The 19,533-nt window shown below is 31.6% G+C and overlaps 2 protein-coding genes across 2 annotated transcripts; one reads left to right on the top strand and one right to left on the bottom strand.

Moving 5' to 3' along the window:
- The first annotated feature begins 1,363 nt into the window (after window positions 1-1,363).
- LOC100781710 (phosphoenolpyruvate carboxykinase (ATP) 1) lies at window positions 1,364-7,637 on the top strand. The gene is made up of 12 exons (XM_003522688.5): window positions 1,364-1,716; window positions 1,824-2,011; window positions 2,100-2,253; window positions 2,394-2,478; window positions 5,190-5,290; window positions 5,445-5,743; window positions 5,855-6,028; window positions 6,133-6,198; window positions 6,532-6,710; window positions 6,794-6,963; window positions 7,046-7,214; window positions 7,325-7,637. The coding sequence occupies exons 1-12, from the start codon at window positions 1,427-1,429 to the stop codon at window positions 7,466-7,468; spliced, it is 2,019 nt and encodes a 672-aa protein (XP_003522736.1). The 5' UTR covers window positions 1,364-1,426; the 3' UTR covers window positions 7,469-7,637.
- A 3,181-nt stretch (window positions 7,638-10,818) lies between these two features.
- Window positions 10,819-12,617, bottom strand: LOC100499901 (uncharacterized). Its single transcript, NM_001250744.2, is given in 3 exon segments — window positions 10,819-11,126; window positions 12,130-12,191; window positions 12,278-12,617. Coding segments are annotated over 3 exon segments (528 nt in total). The 5' UTR covers window positions 12,611-12,617; the 3' UTR covers window positions 10,819-10,993.
- Between the last annotated feature and the right edge of the window lie 6,916 nt (window positions 12,618-19,533).

Below are 19,533 nucleotides of genomic sequence, written 5' to 3'. Positions count from 1 at the left end.
GGGTCTGTTTTTTCAAAGAAATTCCTCCATTCATCTCCTTGGATTCAGTGATGCAGACTGGGCCACTTGTGTTGAAACACGTCGATCTGTCACTGGCTATTGTTTCTTCCTTGGCAATTCATTGATATCATGGAAAGCAAAGAAACAAAGCACAATATCCTGTTCTTCTTCAGAAGCAGAATATTGCGCTCTAGCCACAAGTACTTGTGAATTACAATGGTTGTCATATTTGCTTACTGATTTGAATGTCATATGTTCCAAGCTTGCTGTATTATACTGCGATAATCAAAGTGCTCTTCATATTGCAGCCAACCCTGTATTTCACGAGCGGACGAAGCATTTGGAGATTGATTGTCATCTAGTTCGTGAAAAAACTCAAGCAAGTTTAATGCGTCTTTTGCCTATCCCTTCATCCCATCAGCTTGCAGATATATTCACCAAAGCTTTGCCACCACATTTATTCCACTCAAACTTATCCAAACTTGAGTTGGTAGACATCTACACACCTCCAATTTGTGAGGGGCTAATAGAAAAACAAAAACAATCCAATTCTATTGATGATGAAGCCCATGAATATTTGGCCCATATGTAAATATCTCTCAGCATTTTGTTTGTACAGATCATTCTATAACTTATGTGAGCTGTAAATAGGATATTTTTCCTTTTAGGAAAATTATAATTTAGGAATATAGTACATTGGTTGTTCTTATCCTCAAATGGATATTTCTGTATATATTCTAGTCTTCATATCAAATATACACACTGAGAAATATTCTCCTCAATTTTTGTCCTTGTCTCCTTTATTCTTTCTTTTGTATTTCTTTGAAATAGAATTTTTTATATAAAGAGAATATTAGTAAAAAAGTGAGGTCATATGTGAAATTATTTTGGTAAGGTCTTTACCATATTACCATGCATATAAAAAAAGGGATAAGTAAAACAAATTGTATGCATGAACATGTAATCTAAAGAACAAATTTAACTAAAATTAATACACATACACGTATAAATGACACACGCCATTATTGTATGGCAATTTTTTTTATTAATTATTATAAGTGTTATCCATGCACTTTTAATATTAAATTTTTTATCCTATTAATTAATCAACAGTCAATATAAAACTTTTAAAATAGTTATTATAAAAAATAATAAATTAGAATAATATAAATGACATTAAGTACATACATATTTATTTATTTATGTTATAATAATTATATATTTTTCAGTATAAATTATCAAAATATCAGTTTATTCTTATTTATTACATTAAACCATGGTCAGCTTAACCGGAGGAGGCGAACCAGAGGGGGTGGTAAACTGAAGGCTACTCATATAAAAGTAAAAAAGGGCAGGCACGAAGATGAATTAAGATTGCATTGCATTAGGCTTTCACAACACCTCAGCGTCACTGTACCAGTTGGAAATGGAGACAATAACAGAGAACGGATCAGATGGTGTGAGTTTGGCAAGAAATACATCCAACAACGCCCGTCGAGGGTTGCCAATGATCCAAACAAACATGAAGCCAACGGATTCGGAATTCCAAGTGTGCCACGACGACAGCACCCCGCCGGTCAGAGCCCAAACCATTCACGAGCTCCATTCTCTGCAGAAGAAAAAGTCAACCCCTTCCACTCCCCTCTCAGCAACGCAAGGCCCCTTCGCCACTGTTTCCGATGAGGAACGCCAGAAACAGCAACTCCAATCAATCAGGTACGCACTAATAATAATGTTATTAGGATATTGTTTAAGAAATTCACACGACGGATCAGCGTGAGCTGTAACGTTTTCATTTTATTTTTGTCGTTTTTTACTCATAGTGCGTCGTTGGCGTCGTTGACGAGGGAGTCAGGGCCTAAGGTGGTGAAAGGAGACCCAGCCACTAAGGCAGAGAAGGGGACACATGTTCATCACCATCCGCAACCACATTACTTTGCTTCAACGGCGTTTGATGTCAGTGACAGTGCGCTCAAATTCACCCACGTCCTCTACAATCTCTCCCCCGCTGGTAATATTATATTATATATTCTCCAAATCTTATCATCAATAATACAACTGTATTTAATTAAATAGCTTCTTTTACTGTTTTGGTGCAGAGCTGTATGAGCAAGCGATTAAGCACGAGAAAGGATCATTCATAACGGCAACGGGAGCGTTAGCTACACTTTCTGGAGCAAAAACGGGACGCTCTCCCCGAGACAAACGGGTTGTCAGGGACGACACCACCGAGCATGACCTCTGGTGGGGAAAGTAAGTGCTACTTCTACTTCTTTCTCATGGATTGCCATAATGCAACCTTGTCCTATTTTAGAAATAATCAATAACACTAGTCTAAGAAAAATCTTTATGATAAACTCTTCTCAAGTTAATTTCTGTGTACGTTATTCAAGGGGCTCGCCCAATATTGAAATGGACGAACATACCTTCTTAATCAACAGAGAAAGAGCAGTTGATTACTTGAACTCCCTTGAAAAGGTACCAAGTCCATTACATATTTTTCTGTATCTTCATATCTACTCCTCCCAGTTAATTATTATGTCACTCGTATTTTTTTTATCTGTTTTTTTTTAAGATTGTTACGTATAAATCAAAAAGTATAATAATTAATATGATATTAAATTTTACAAATGATACATAAATAAAAATAAATATTCTTTAAAAATTGAATAATTATAAAGGAACCAAACGAGTAATATATTGCGTGTAATGTTCAATTTTGTTTTATTACTAATCAATAACCATGTTCAAAAGTCAAACAGACCCACAACATCAACCGGAAAACGAGGAAATAAATAGGATCCATATATTCCTTCCTACTCATCACTTTGTTTGATATTTTAGAAAGAAAGAAAAACTGTTTTTTTTTATTATCATTTTGCAATTTTAATAAAAGTATTAAATGTTTCTTTCTTATTAGTGTATATCCTTAATTATTTATTGTAGAGTGAGGGAAAAAAATACAGTATATAAATGAGAGAGAATCTAATTAATATAAAAGTAAGGGATATATTAGGAATTATATAACAATTTTTATGAAATCTAAAATATTAATTACATTTCTTATTTTTGTATTAAAACCTTAAACCTTAAACAAAATAAAACGGAATAACGGAGAGACTACATGGTACTTGATCCGCGCCTTTATCCAAGGGACTAGTAGCTCTTTTCTTTCCCTTTACGTCCTTTTGGTTAAAAACAAAAAAAAGACAGTGATGAGTTTTTATTAGTAGTATACACCTAAACATGTGAAAACAAAAGTATAACACTTAAATTTGTTTGTCCATAACACAAATAATTAAAAGGAGTAAAAATTGTATAAAAAAAAGTAAAATTATGTTATTGTCATAACTATAAGTCATAACAACTCAATCAAATATACTGTAAAAAAATGACAACTCTATCAAATATTAAAGGGAAAGTCCTGATCAATTATATAGAAAAGATATTATTAGAAGATACAACCTACCGTTCAAAAGGTATTCATAATGGGAACCGATTACTGAGAAAAAAGTAAACAGTTTTGTTCACTTTTATATTGACGGTAGTCACGGAAACATGATGATGATTGATACCGTGCCCATAACTCCATGACTGGATCTTCTCCATTAAGTTGACTTTGCAGATCAACGTACGTGTCAATGAGTAATAAGTTGAGCTAGAGATAAGAATGAAAGCCACAATATCAATCTATGTATCTATCTCAACCTGTGCATGTGCGTTTCAGTGACCTGTCTTTGCGTATAATCCCCCCACACGTCAGGCGCAATTTCTTGTTTGGCATTATCAGCCATAGATACTTTACTTAATGCCAAAAATACTCCTTAGAATTTAACTATTTATTATTTCTTGAATAAAATGTTTAAAAATAGTATTACCAAAATAATTTTCAGGTCATCCGACTAGAAAAAAGAGAAAAGTGAAAACCCGTTTCTAGCCCTAACATTCCCTGGATTGGTAGCAGAAAAATTGAAAGGAACTTTGATTTACATAACGAGATGCGATAGTTCCATACTCCTAAACTAATTAAAAAATTATACGATTACGATATTGCTGAGAGTCACCTTAGAAATAAAGAATGTTTCTTTAAAATTTAAAAATGACCAACAATTTGTCAATTTGCCCATTCAGAGTTATGCATTACAATTTCATGTGACGAAATATATCTCGCTGGCTAAATTTTACTTTGTCAACTCACCTTAGAAAAATAATAAAACCAAGGTTGCTTGAGGAATAAGGAGTTGAAAATCAGAAGATTTTTAGGTATAATGAGTTGTCTCATGCACACTAAGCCAGTAGCACGTGTTTCCAAGTTGTCGTGTGCTGGTTCCATGAGGAAAGTCAGGTCACAAATCTGAACCGGATTTAGGGTGTGTTTGGGTTTCGGAGAGTCCAAAAGTATGTTTGAGGGAAAAATGAATTTAACATCATGTTTGGTTTCTTTCCAAAAGTATGTTTGAAACAAAAATTTAGGATGTGTTTGGTTTACATTTTCATTTTTTGTTTTTATTTTTTATTTCTTGTTTTTATTTTCTGAAAACTGTTTTTATTTTCAAAAGATTAAAATTCTGAAAACATGTTTAGTTTGACTTCTTGTTTTCTGTTTTCAAGAAATAAAAATACTGAAAATGCGTTTTCAAAAGGAAATGTATTTTTAAATTTATTTAAAATTACATTTTTTGCGATCGCGTTTTCATTTTATCCAAAATGAGGTTCTTGATTTTAATTGAAAATATTGAAAACGAGATTTTATTCTTTCAGTTTTTGATTTGTTTGAGAAAATATTTTCACTTAAAATGAAAATATAAAAATCCAACCAAACATATTTTCATCACCATTTTCTATTTCCAGTGAAAATAAAAACAGAAAATAACCAAACCAAACACCCCCTTAACCTTCAAATTCAGTTCGAGAGATACTTTTGCAAATTCAGTTTACAAACTGTAATCCAAACATGTACTTAATTCTCTTGTACATTACTTTGTTCTCTATTGGTTCACAACTCCTCTGCCTAATAACAGAGTGCCGACACTGACAAAACTTTCTTAAAAAATTTACCATTTCCAAGATGCTATCAGTATTTAATGAATCATTGGATGCACCAACCTTCTCAGAGTAATTTTTGAAAGATTGACATAACTAGTCAACTAATGATTGTACTTCTGACATTGTAATTGATCTGAGTTCAGGTTTATGTGAATGATCAATTTCTGAATTGGGATCCAGAACACAGAATCAAAGTCCGGATAGTATCTGCAAGAGCTTATCACTCCCTATTTATGCACAATATGTGAGTAACGAGGCAAATTACCTCTCTTGTACACTATTCTTTGAGTATTACCAGATAATTCCTTACAGTCTTCAGAACAAAGTTTAATAGGCACTAAAAATGCTAAAAGAGTTAGATACACAAGTGTGAATAATGTAAGATAAAAATTTGACAGGTGCATCCGACCCACTCCTGAAGAGCTAGAGGAATTTGGAACTCCAGACTTCACTATATACAATGCAGGACAGTTCCCTTGTAATCGTTACACACACTACATGACTTCATCAACTAGTATTGACATCAACATTGCAAGGAAAGAAATGGTCATCCTTGGCACACAATATGCTGGGGAAATGAAGAAAGGTCTCTTTGGTTTAATGCACTACCTCATGCCCAAGCGCAATATTCTCTCCCTACATTCTGGGTGCAATATGGGCAAAGATGGCGATGTTGCACTCTTTTTTGGATTATCAGGTGCAGATGGATGAACACCCTTTAGTAGTGGAGCCATTACTTGACTATCAATGTTGTATCCTGTTGAGTTTTCTGTCATATTTATTACCTTTAATGCTGTTATCCTCATAGGTACTGGAAAGACAACTCTGTCTACCGATCATAACCGGTACTTAATTGGAGATGATGAGCATTGCTGGAGTGAAAATGGAGTGGCAAATATTGAAGGAGGTTGCTATGCAAAGTGTGTCGATCTTTCAAAGGATAAAGAACCAGACATCTGGAATGCCATCAAATTTGGGACAGGTAACAATCTTATATTCGACAAAAAGAGTTACCATTCATTCTTATAGAATATATGTTGCAACCCAACCTGACAAGACAATTATGTTACCTGCCTCTGTTTGCAGTACTCGAAAATGTTGTTTTTGATGAGCATACTCGAGAGGTAGATTTCTCTGACAAATCTGTGACCGGTAAGTTTAATAAAATAAATGTGATCAAGTAGGGTGTGTTAAAGGATGTTAAAAAAGCAAAACTGAATCCTATAGGAAGTGAGATTATAGATGGACTCTTGTACTAATGCTTTATATATAAAACCACAACTGTATTAACCAATAATGAAATTGAGTTGTAGGTGTGAATCATATCTTTAGCAAGTCTGCTGTTGTTGGCATGAAAACTTTTTGCATTAAAACTGACTGGAATACTCAAATTGTGAAATAACTAGACATTGGAGCCATTGGTTATATTACTCATTATATGGTTCCAAAATCAGGGATTCATGCTTGGAACTTTTGATTTTGCAGAGAACACTCGTGCAGCATATCCTATTGAGTACATACCCAATGCTAAGATACCGTGTGTTGCTCCCCATGCAAAGAATGTCATCCTTCTAGCTTGTGATGCATTTGGGGTGCTCCCCCCAGTAAGCAAGCTGAGCTTGGCCCAAACAATGTACCATTTCATCAGTGGCTACACAGCCCTGGTACTTGTCACCTTTCATTTCTTTTTTACACCTTCATTGGCACCCTCTAGTTATTTTCATAGTTAATTTGATGAATGACACAGGTTGCTGGGACAGAGGATGGTATAAAAGAACCACAGGCTACATTCTCTGCTTGTTTCGGGGCAGCGTTTATAATGATGCACCCTACCAAATATGCAGCAATGCTAGCCGAAAAGATGCAGAAGCATGGGGCTACTGGATGGCTTGTCAATACTGGCTGGTCAGGAGGAAGGTGTGGACTTTTAAGGCATAAAGTATCTATATGGCATTTTTCTTCTTGCTAAAACTAATATTTCTTCCCTATAAATTGGCAGTTATGGATTAGGCAATCGGATTAAGTTAGCGTATACTAGGAAAATCATTGATGCTATTCACTCTGGGAGCCTTTTGAATGCACAGTACACTAAGACTGAAGTGTTTGGGCTTGAGATCCCAACAGCACTAGAGGGAGTCCCTTCTGAAATCTTGGACCCTGTGAATACTGTGAGTTGATATTCAATCCATTGTTTTCTAGCCACTTTTTTTTCTCTCTCTTATAAAATGTCAACATTGGATATTGACTTAACCCTTGTTAAATTTTACTTAAATTGCAGTGGTCTGACAAGAAGGCCTATCAAGATACACGCTTGAAACTAGCAAGCTTATTCAAGAAGAATTTTGATGGATTCACGACCTACAAGATAGGAGGGGATCAGAAGTTGACTGAAGAGATTGTCTCTGCTGGTCCTATATTCTGATGAGAGCATTTCCTATTTAGCGAAAAAAAAAATGAAGTCCAAAAGCATTCGGTTGATTATTTCTACTTAAAGGTTTTCACTGTATTTAGCTTGCTTGACTATAAGACGATCCCTTTATTATTGACACTTCCGAGACAATACACAAATCTGTTATTTTGCGAGCGTTTAATTATTGAAATTTTCGGCCTTGTCAGGCTACAGTCCCTTATTGTTTTCCTTAGAACATTCATCCCCTCTTCAATTCGAGAGGGATACTTGCTAGTTTTCAGTTGTCACTGCTTTCGTTTAAGAATGGCTATCCCCCATAATGGTACTTTTACCCATTTTTAACTAATATGTAATGCAAGACAAACTTAAAATTGCTTATACAATAAAGCACAAGAAAGAGAATAAAAAGCTATAACATCTCCAACCAACAAATTCACCAAAATTTCTCTTCTAATTTTCTAATAATATTTTACACTTTCCTATAATATCACGTCACATTTCTTACTTTAAATAATTCAATCAATTTTTTATTTCAACCAACAAACGAGTGAATAAGCAATTTAGTCTCTGAGATTGTACCTTTTTTGCATATTAGTTCCTAACTTAATATTAAATTCAAAATAGTCTCTATCTTTGCATAAGTGTTGCAAAATAGTCCTTCCGTTAAATTGTAAAGTAACGCGGTTAGTGAAGTCAATTTTAGTGCCATGTGGACTATCCAACGTGACACTAAAGGATGACGTGGCATGACACGTGGACGTGCCTCCTAAAAGATGTCATGTCATTTGATGATAACAAAACGAGTAAATAGGTAATTTAGTCCCTGACTTTGTGCACAAGTGTTGCATATTAGTCCCTAACTTAATGAAAAATTCAAAATAGTCCATATCTTTTGCATAAGTGTTGCAAAATAGTCCCTAACTTAAAAGATGCCAAAAATCGTGCTTAAAGTATCCATGCATTGCAAAGGTTGTGCCTTGGATGATTTTTGGCGGCATAGATTCCTCCTTGGATTCCTTGTCATCTTTTGATTCCTCTGATTTTTTCTCTTCTTCTTTCTTTTCTTATTCATTTGCTTTTTTCTCCTTCACTTTATTTTCCTCCAGTTTTTTCTCTTCCTATTCAAAACACACAAAAAAAATCAGAACCCGGAATGATACATTGATGGTAATTGAAGAAAAAAAAAGAGGAAAAGAGAATGGTTATGCAGACCTCGCCCATTGGTGTTGACGGCTACAGAGATAAGGTTGTTGCTGTGAATTTTTTGTTCTTTTTATTTGTGCAAGTGTGTGTGGGTTTTTTTTCCGTATATATACCTCAATTGGTTCAGAACCATCAAATTTGAAGAAGCCACTCATTCTATCATCATCAAATGACGTGGTACTAAAATTGACCTCACTAACAGCGTTACTTTAAAATTTAACGGAATGACTATTTTGCAATACTTATGCAAAAGATAGGAACTATTTTGAATTTTTCATTAAGTTAGGAACTAATATGCAACAGGAGTACAAAGTCAGGGACTAAATTGCCTATTTACTCGTTTTGTTATCATCAAATGACGTGACATCTTTTACGAGGCACGTCTACGTGTCATGCCACGCCATCCTTTAGTGCCACGTTGGATAGTCCACGTGGCACTAAAATTGACCTCACTAACGACGTTACTTTAAAATTTAACGGAAGGACTATTTTGCAACACTTATGCAAAGATAGAGACTATTTTGAATTTAATATTAAGTTAGGACTAATATGCAAAATGGGTACAATCTCAGGGACTAAATTGTCTATTCACTCTCCAACAAACTAACAAAAATTTATGAAATAGACCTTACAATGCTTACTTTTTACTTTTCCAGGCCATTTCCATGCATCTTTTAATAATTTATTTTGCAAATAGACTCAGTATACAATTAGAGAACCGGTGCTCTAGTTGGAAACTTTGTTTTCTTGTGAAGCCCGCCAAGTTACTCTCCAATGAAAAGAGAAATTTTATAAAGTTGCTACTACGTGAAAAAGAGAACTCCCATTGGAGTTGCTCTAAAAGCACAGCACATCCTAAAAATCAATTGAGAAAAAAAAAAAAAAAGAGACAGATTGACTCAACTGAAAGAAATAGGAAATTAACTTTCTACTTTTACTAGACAAATCATGAGCTTATCAGATCTGTAATCTATTGACGTCCATTTTATAAGGGCTGAACTAATTAAGTTGCTACCTGTCCACAGCAAAGGAAACCACTGTCTTACATACAAGCGGGAGAATGGCAAAAAATTAAAAATATTGAAGTCTTAAATTTGTGCCAAAAAATAATCTCAGCTTTTTTTTATATTTTGACACCCAAATGTTATTAGGAGCCCCTAGTGAGAGAGAAAAAAGAAAGAAAAAAAAATACAAATATGACATATGATATGATAGAATGAGATAAAGAAAAATGAAAGTTGTTGGAAGAATGTTTGGAATATTGAATTGTCAAAATATCACTTTTCTATTATTCCATATCAAAGTCTGTGCCACAATGATTAAAATGTTGAATTAGATATCCCAATTCTCGAAAAAAAATTGCAACACTGCTACTAAACCAACTCTTCTAAAACCAACCACTAACGGCTACTAGTTCCTAGCAAAACCCAGTGGTAGATTTGCTGAATGCAAGGGCAACAATACTATTATGCATCACCAAAATAATTTACGAAGTGGGAAAGACAAAAAAAAGAGGCTTTTATATATATTGACGGACAACATCATTGCCCACAATTCATTAGAACAATATGGGGTTTACCAATAAGCTCTGTAGCCGCTATCAGAAAATGAGACCATCCGCATTATAGTTATAGACTTGTAGTTCTTATGAACAAGGGAGACCTTAAAACCTCAAAATCCTTTCATCAAATCTTCGAACACGGAATTGCAGTTACAACAAATAATTAGACGAGGCTAATCTCAAGCGGTATCAGACTTTTTGCCTACAAATCAGAACAAAGACACCTCTCTACAACTTCATTGCCAGGATAAAATTTGGTTATAGACAAAGGCAGTAATAAAAACAAAAGTTTGCTGAATGATACAAAATAACAAACTTAAGTATAGTTCTTGATAAGCAATAGAAAAAAAAATCCAACAACGGCAGATGCAAGAAGAGAAACCCAAGTGAATAAAATTACTCATAAAAGTGGTAAACGCAAAACTTTGGACCATGTTTACCCAAACTTCATTTTCTTTGTACTTGCCATCATGTCTAGAGTCTAAACAAACGCAGTACTTTCAGGTAGTTTCAAACAAACCATCATTAGCCTATAAATTTATCATCAATAGAATAGAGAAAACCCTTTTTTAACAGTAATTTGATTGAGAATCAAGTTTAGATCAAAATCGTTATTAGCCATGTTGCATGTATATTAATTTGCCAGAATATGTCAATATCTGCGGATACACAAGGAAGATCCTGTAAACTTGTGGTCAGACAGCTCATTTATTTCCTTTGACCAATCAGGCAACAAAATTCTACTTTTACAGTTTCAGTGAGACATATGATAACTAAGATTCAGTTGATGTGGTTGCGGTATCATCTTTGTGCTTGATCATACCAGAATCCACGAGGATGGGAACCTCTGCTGCAAGCCACGGTGCAAGGCCTAGGCAAAGTGCATGTGCAATTCCAAATCTGGGGCTGTAAAAGAAAGCCAAGCGCAAAAATATATCAATATTTAAATTCAGTAAGACGTTAAGAGAATGCTCACTAAAATATTCTATCACAAAATTAATGGCATTTTATCCCTAAAAGTAGGTTTTTATCTTCATAAAGAATAAAGAATTCTGCGGTCTTAAAACATTATTAGGTTGCTGTAAAAACGAAAGAGATTGCAACAGTAAAATGAAACAATCTCAAATCACCATTGGAACATCACTCTTGAAATCAAAATAGTATGCCCCACACTTCAATATTCTGCTAAAGTAAAATCAAGTATCATATTAAGCTATCTAAATATGCCCTTGCAATAACAACTCGAGATTTTCAGGTTAGTGAGTGATGCAGAACGGATACCTTCTAGATGTCTTATGAGTTATGAATATTATCCAGGCTTAGAAATTGATTAATCAACATGATAATTATTATTGGAATCTTAATAATCCTAATTATTGGAATCCCATTAGTTTTTTATCTAAAAATTTGGATTTGGATCTAACTCAACCCCCAAAGTTAGAGGGTTGTCGGACTTGTATACATTATTCAGGCACTATCTTTAGTCAATGTAGGAATTATGTTTTCTCTAAGGCACTCCCCCGTGCCCAGCACTATTAGGCTTGATGTGTGGATAATGTAGTAGGTGGCCTAGTAACAAATCTAAGATAAACTCCGATCCCATCTTAAAACTTGGGTATGGAGCTAACTCAACCCAAAAACTAGCTCATAGGATTAGTGTGGTCTCCCACTTATATACACTAGTCAACATGGAACTGGGGTTTTTCCTAATGCCTGGTTCTTTTTAGTCCAATCAACACCAATTTCATATTCAGACCCAGGTACTATTTCCACTTTGTCAAATTCTAATGAAAACCCTTAAATTATTAAAAAAAACATAAGAATCCCTAATAAACTAATAGCTAGTCTAGTCCCCACAAACAGAAACAAAATCACAAACAGGTTAGATTTGTTGAGAAGAGAAGCGTACCAATTTTTGGCCCAGAGAGGCTTGAAGTGCACAGTCAAGCAGATCTTTCCACCCCTATACATCTGTAAAATAAATAAATAAATAAATAAAAGGAGGGACCAATTAAAACGTCGTAATCAAAGATATCGAATTGAAGGGGGAAAAGAACCTTTTGGGTTTTGCCATCCAATTGAGGGAGTTCGAGTTCGGGGGCGGTGGAAGGGTAAGTGACGGGGACATCGAATTGGAGGTCGAATTCGTACTTGAGGAGGTTGTAGACGTACCAGCATTTACCGGTCCAGCGAGTGCCTTCCGGATTGGCGGCGGAGATGCGGAACCAATCGTTGTCGTTGGACTTGTTCATTTGCGTGTACGCTATCAGAGCCTTGTACTCTTCCTTCAGCCTCTGCGTCCATGCCGCCCCGTCTCGTGGACCAGCCTTCGTCCCCAGCAGAGGGATCTGTGTCAGCGTCGACTTCGTATTCGGGTCCCAACCTTCCATCTCTCTCTGCTTCCAACAATAACAACGCTCTTTTATTCCGGGACTAGGGTATATTTGTAATTTCGCTTCGAGTTGCTTTTTTTCTTCTTTCTATACCATACAAATAATTTCCTAGAAAGACTAAGATACGGTAAAGTGTTATCTAAACACAACTTATTCTTAATAATTTATTTTTTCAACTTTACTTCTGAATGTACATTGCACAAAATAAAAGCATAAAATTCATAATAAATAAATACAACCAAGTCTAAGGTGGACCATTTTTTTAAATGGTCCACCACACCATTTTTTGCAACCTGTAGATTAATCCAAGGTTTATAATGTTATTATACACCTCTCACATAACTCTCCTCCTCCCTTGTTGCTTGCAACAACACATTCACCACCTTTGACAACAACTCCAGTGACACCTTTGGGGAACGCTTCCACCCCTTTTGACGGCAGCCTGGCACCTTCAATGACTAGTTCCACCACCAAAACAAATTCATCATCCTCTAATAAACCCAAAAAACTCATCACAGACCATTCAAGCAAAGAAAATTTCAATCGAATAAATTTTGCCAAGATCAGCAGAGAAGCCAAATTCGTTATTATATTACCCTTAATCATGACAATAATTAACACCAAATAAAGAAAGGGAAAAGTTTCAATTCAAGATCTCAAAAGAAGAACAAAAACCCCTTAAGAACTCTTGAAATCGTTATCACACAACAAAATCTTCACTTTTGTTAAATGAAACTAGGAACAATGGCATTCGAGAAAGCTCTAGGATCAACAAAGTATTGGGGTCTATAGCAACCACCACCCAGAATATTGCAGCATCTGCGAAGATCATCCTCTTCCCCACGACACTATTGTTGCCACCGTTGGTTCCCTTTCGCGTTGTTGGAAGCCATTAAGGAGGGATCCACGACACAATCCTCAACCTTGTCGTTGACAAGCAAGCCAAATACAATGTCATGTCACCCTGCAAGTTCGGGTCCGCCAGCGTTTGTGCACGCGACTTGCACCAAAGATTCCGGGATAAGGATGAAGCCGTGATGGAGGTAGCGTTGCAGCAACAACGGATCTGCAGAGGCGGCAGATCTGTAATGGTAAATCAAGATTATGTTATTTGAGATGTGGAGGTGAAGTCGTTGTTGGAGGCATCATGATATGGTCCAAGAAGGGTTCAATGACTTCAAATATCTTTTACAATGGAGGAAAGACTCGGTAATCAAAGCAAGACTAAAAAGAACTAAAAAGTTTTTCCAAAGCTTAGTCATGCTGGTGTTAACCAACTATTGTAAGATAAATTCAGCAAACTTAAATATAATAATTTAAAGAGCACAATGAGCTTAAGAGTTTATACTCAAGATGCATCTATCACCTAGAGTTTATTTGGATGGATATATAGTTTTTGGTCTAAAGAACTAATTAAGGTCCATTTTCTAATTTTCCTTTAATTTTCGTATTTAATTTTCATGTAATAAGTTCAAATGGTTGTTGACATCTTTTAAGTCATTTTTATGTTTTTAGTTTTCCTAAGTTATTATAGTGGATAATGGGGTTTTATTGCTAGTGGATATTTTTCTAATATGAACACGGAAATAAGACGAATTATGTTGAAGTTTTCAGACTTAAAAATTAACTTAGTTTTCTTTTTAGAGAATGATATTGATGTCACACTCATAAAATATGTGAGAAAGTAAGTGATAAGTCATAGATTTGATAATTACAAATTACCTTGATAAGATTAGATTCATTTACTTACCTAAGAACTAAGGGAAGCTCTCACAAAAGGAAAAAAAAAACTCAATCTTTCATTCAGACTCAAATTTGTCTCAAAGTCACAAAGTTTCTATTGTTTATAGGCTATGCTTCCTTCTAAATATCCCATTAGGAATTATTTTCCACTTAGAATTAAATTCCCAATAACATTAAATATCCACTAGCAATAAAATCCCACTAATCACTATAATAACTTGGGAAGCCTCAAAATATTGACCTGTCAACAACCATATGCATTTATTACATGAACATTAAATACAAAAATTAGAAAATGAGCCTTAATTAGTTCTTTAAACAAAAAATTATGTAACCCATCCAAATAAACTTTGGCCCATATATGCATATTAAGTATAAACTCTTGGGCTTATTGTGTTCTTCAAATTTTTGTCTTTAAATTTGTTGAATTTATCTTCAAGTTCTACAAATGAGATAATTTTTTGTTTGGACACTTGCATGACTAAGCTTTGGAAAAACTTTTTAGTTCTTTTCAATCTTGCTTTGGTCATTGAGTCTTTCATCCATTGCAAAAAATATTTGAAGTCATTAAACTCTTACTGGATCATATCACATCGTTGGTTGTGGGAGGCAACATGGGAAGATGCTTGAGAGGAAGGTATGTTGTGGAGTAAATATTTTGGTGAAGGAAGATTAGTGATAATATCATACACTTTTATGAATCAAAGGATTTTTAAAAGTGATGGACCACTTAACTTCATAGTCTATCCTAGACTCGGTCTTACTTTTAATAAAGTTTTATAATAAATATTTTTAATATATAAATTATATTTTAAAATTATAATAATTAATTGATAATGTGATACAGTGTTGTTTTAGTTATTAATATTTTGTTTGTATCCAAAGTGAGACAAATAGTTAGTTTTAAGACACGACTACTATTTGTTTTATGTTGGATTGGATGAAAAATAAAAGCAATAAAGAAGAAAAAAATTTGAAAATTAAAATTAAAACGCAATAAAAGTAAAAGGAAACAAATTGTTTATATAAATTAACTTTTATTATCATTTTTTCTTTTAGTTTCTCTTTTAGTAAGAGGAAATAATTTCATTATGATTATTTTCTCTTCTTCCTTATTTTCTTTCAACCCAATCAAGCATACCATTGGAGACTTTATTTTCAACAAAATTCTAATTAACCCTTATTCAATAAAAAATAAAAACATAAAACCAAGAACTTGAAAGGATATTTGTGATTAAATAAAAATAAAATATGCACTATTTTTCTAAAATATTTTGCATAGTTATAAGAAATTAAGAGCCTAATAAAAATAAAATGAGATTCCTATCAAAATAAAACATCACAAAAATATTATAATTTTTTTAAGTAAGTGATAAAACTAATATGAACAACTCCTAGTATTTATCTTTTTGACATCAATAAGCTTTTAATTTTACTATATTCTGAAAGTCACATATTTTTTGTTAGTCTTTTATGCATCGTCCAATTGACTCAAGTGATTAATTACTTTAAAAGGTTAATCACTTTTATATTAATGGTGCCAAAAAGAATTTGATGAATGATTGAGAGAATTTAAAAAGTGTCTAAGAGCATTTGAAAAAGGCTAAGAGCATGAATCAATAGATGAAACTTCTTTTATTCCACACCCAAGCAACTAAACATATAAAGCCATGATATGATTTCTTTATGCATTTATGGTGATTTTGCTTTGTAGATTTTGACATTTGATTGTTGCTTCCGGGAAGCTTCTTTTGTTCAAATTCTACAATAAACAAATTCAAATGTTTTAAATTATTAATAAGTTTAAATAGCACAAGGTAGGAAACTTATCCTTATTGTTAGAAATTTTTTTTATATATTGACAATCTAAAATATTTTACACAGTCATTTACTATGTGATAAATTTATTAATTTTTAAAATAATTATTTTAAAATAATTTAAATAGTAACTTGTGATTAAACATGAGTACATAAACATTAAACTCAAAAAAATAATACAAAATTATAAAAATAAATGACTGTAAAGTGTAAAGGAAAAAACAAATAAATGTAAAAATGCTATTTCCAATGAAAATAACACTTCTTTAGAGAGAGAGAAAACCAAAATTGTTTTGTGATTCTAACTAATATAAAAAACTAAATTAAACCGACTTAATTATTTTGCCAAAAGTAAAGTATTCTATTCCTGCTCATACATGAAAGGCAATTAATAATTTGGAAAATACTGATCTATATGGAAAATGCAAGGAAATAACTAGACTCATAGTATTAAATTTCTGAAAAAATCCAATCATGGAAAACGGGGGAAAAGGTCGTGAGCTACCTTAAAGTTAAACCACGGAAAACAAAGAAAAATATTAACATTACCTTTTTTTTTTTGACAAAATATTAACATTACCTTTTTTTTTATACCAAATATTAACTTTACCTTAGAAATGTGATTAAGAAATACATTGCTTTCCACGTATTTTCTTTCCTTTCCAACTCTCTCTTTCTTTGTTTGACTGCTCTTCTATACGGTACAATATAGGATATATATAACTGGATGAAACGCAGTTATAAATCTGTCTAATTCAATTCAGTTCAATTAAATATTTATGAGTTAAATTGAGTCATTTAATTTGATTGATTTTAGTTTAATAAATCAGATTATAATTAAATTGAGTGACAAGTTAATCAAAACTTAACTCAAATTAAATTATTAATATAAAAATCATAAATTAAACACATTTTATTATCAAGTAATATATTATTTATTTTAATGTAATACATTATTTTAAACTTTATCTTTTTGTTTATTTTAAAGTAATAATATTGTTTTCTATTCATCATACTGTGCTATATATTTATATTTTTTTTTGTTCTTATGTGAATAATACAATATTTTATGCATATTATTTTTTAAAATATTCTTATTATTTGGTTAAAAAAATATCCATATCATTTTTTATTTTGTGATTTTTTATTTTTATTTTTTTAGACTAAAAAATGTGACTTTTTTTAATGACTCAACTCAATAACTAACCCAATTCAATCCGATTAATTAAAGTTTGATTGGATTGACAAAATAAAAAAAAGACATCCATTTAAATTTAATTATATTATATTGAAAAAAAAACTGAACACAACTATACCACTTACACCTCAAGTACAATTTATATCACGGCCAATGAGTATTTCATTAAAGAGTTTTTAATTTTGTGATGAATCATAATTAATTTTATATCACGTTATTTTAATTAAATCATGAATATTTAATTTCCCCCCCTAAAATCATCACTCATGACTGATTTACGGTAAAAAATAATTATATTATATGTAGTGTTTCTGTTATATATATGTCTTAAATTAAGAAATTAAATTAAGATAATTAGATTATTTTGAGGTATTAGCAAGTAAAAATTATTATTTTTATTCTACCCGGTTAAGGCGATTTCATGGAAATTTGCTTTTACTTTTGATCTATATCTATACTCTTAATTGAAATCGATATATTTTAAAATTATATTATTAGATTTATTTCAATTAAATTTGTTTTTTATGACACATTTGAATTTTGATTTTAATCATTTAAAAAATTAAAACTATTATTATTTTTATTATTAGATTTTGACCAGTAGAATAAACTAGACACACATAGAGTGTGAGGAAATGACTCTTAATTTTTGCATTAGAATAGAATAAAAAATTATGATTGCTATCAAATATGCAAGCATTATAGTTGTTTCTTCCTTCTTTTTTTTCATCTGAACACAAAAACAATCCAGCATATATTGGACTTTTGTATATATTATAAAATATATCTAACTCATAAATGATAAATCACTAAGATTGTGCAATATTATTAAAAACTACTTGAAACAAATATTTAAAATAATATTGTTGTAATATCTGTTACAGCTGATTTATATCCATCTTCAGCACGCGTTAAATTTTTTTTTATAAGATAATATAGTGCAACATTATAATTTTTTTGAAATAGATAATTTAAATAATACTAAAATAATAATATAATTACACCATTATTTTAGCTTAAAACATTGTGTAGTTTGATTATTTATTTCCATGATTATGATATATATATTGGCTGCAAAGTCATCTTTTTTAATTATGTTTACTTGAACTGTTCAGTGTTGCCCTTATTTTGGGCGGAAAATTTTAGTTATCATATTTATGAAAAGGATTGTTAATTTTATATTAAGATATTATGATTCCAAGTAAATAAATATAAAGAAATCATAAAATTATATTTTTAAAAATTAACATATGATTAATATCATTGATTTTAATATTCTTAAAAAATTATTTATGAATTTAGTTTGATGGTACTTGAATTAGTTATAGGACTATTATTAATAATAAAACTCTTTTTTGTATATTTAATATAATTATATATCAAAGACTTGAACTTAAAATTATTGATTAAACTAAAACAATTTTATATTAATTGATTTACACTCAATATCACAAGTAGTAGTTTTAATTATAACTAAGATGGATATTTTACTTTAAAAATAGTTATTATTATTATCAATGAATCCAAATCTTTAAATAACCTTTTATTGTGTTGCATAATATCTTCCAAGTTCGATTCAATTAATAATATCAATGTTCAAACAATCTAAAAATTAATCAAAAACCAAACTTCATGCAATGGGTATTTTGTAAAATTAGCTTATAAGCTAATAAAAAAGTTGAAAACTTATAAGATTATGTACTTGAATTTTCTATCAGAAAATTGAATAAAGAATCAAATCAAAATCATTCGAAAATGTAAAAAATATTAAAATAATACTTTTAAAATTTGATGTATTAAAACAAAAATAATAATAAAACATAAATAAACAAAGGTATCATTTAACAAAAGACAATATATTTTTTAATGTAAAAAATACAACGTATTTTAACAGTGAATTAACAAAAAATGAATTCAGAAAAAAAGAATAAAAATGAAAATTAATTTGGTATATAATATTACTTATAAATAATAAATTTACGAATAAAAGAAAGAAAAAAAAAACATCATGTAAACAAAATAATAAAATTTTACTCTCTAGTTCCTACCGTTTTTAAATTTATTTGTATTAGAAAATAAAATATAAATTTTAAAGAATAACTATATAAAAATTAAAAATTATATAATTAAACCTAATAATAAATAATAATATGTGCTCAGT

This window comes from Glycine max, chromosome 4 (assembly GCF_000004515.6).
Source record: "Glycine max cultivar Williams 82 chromosome 4, Glycine_max_v4.0, whole genome shotgun sequence".
Lineage (NCBI taxonomy): Eukaryota > Viridiplantae > Streptophyta > Magnoliopsida > Fabales > Fabaceae > Glycine > Glycine max.
Note: the sequence above shows the minus strand (reverse complement) of the source record. Positions and strands in the feature narration are given on the sequence as shown.

Coding starts and splice junctions, on each gene's coding strand:
- LOC100781710 (XM_003522688.5), top strand. CDS start 1,427: ATGGAGACAATAACAGAGAACGGATCAGATGGTGTGAGTTTGGCAAGA. Junction 5,291..5,444: donor TCCCTATTTATGCACAATAT/GTGAGTAACGAG, acceptor AAAATTTGACAG/GTGCATCCGACCCACTCCTG. Junction 5,744..5,854: donor ACTCTTTTTTGGATTATCAG/GTGCAGATGGAT, acceptor TTATCCTCATAG/GTACTGGAAAGACAACTCTG.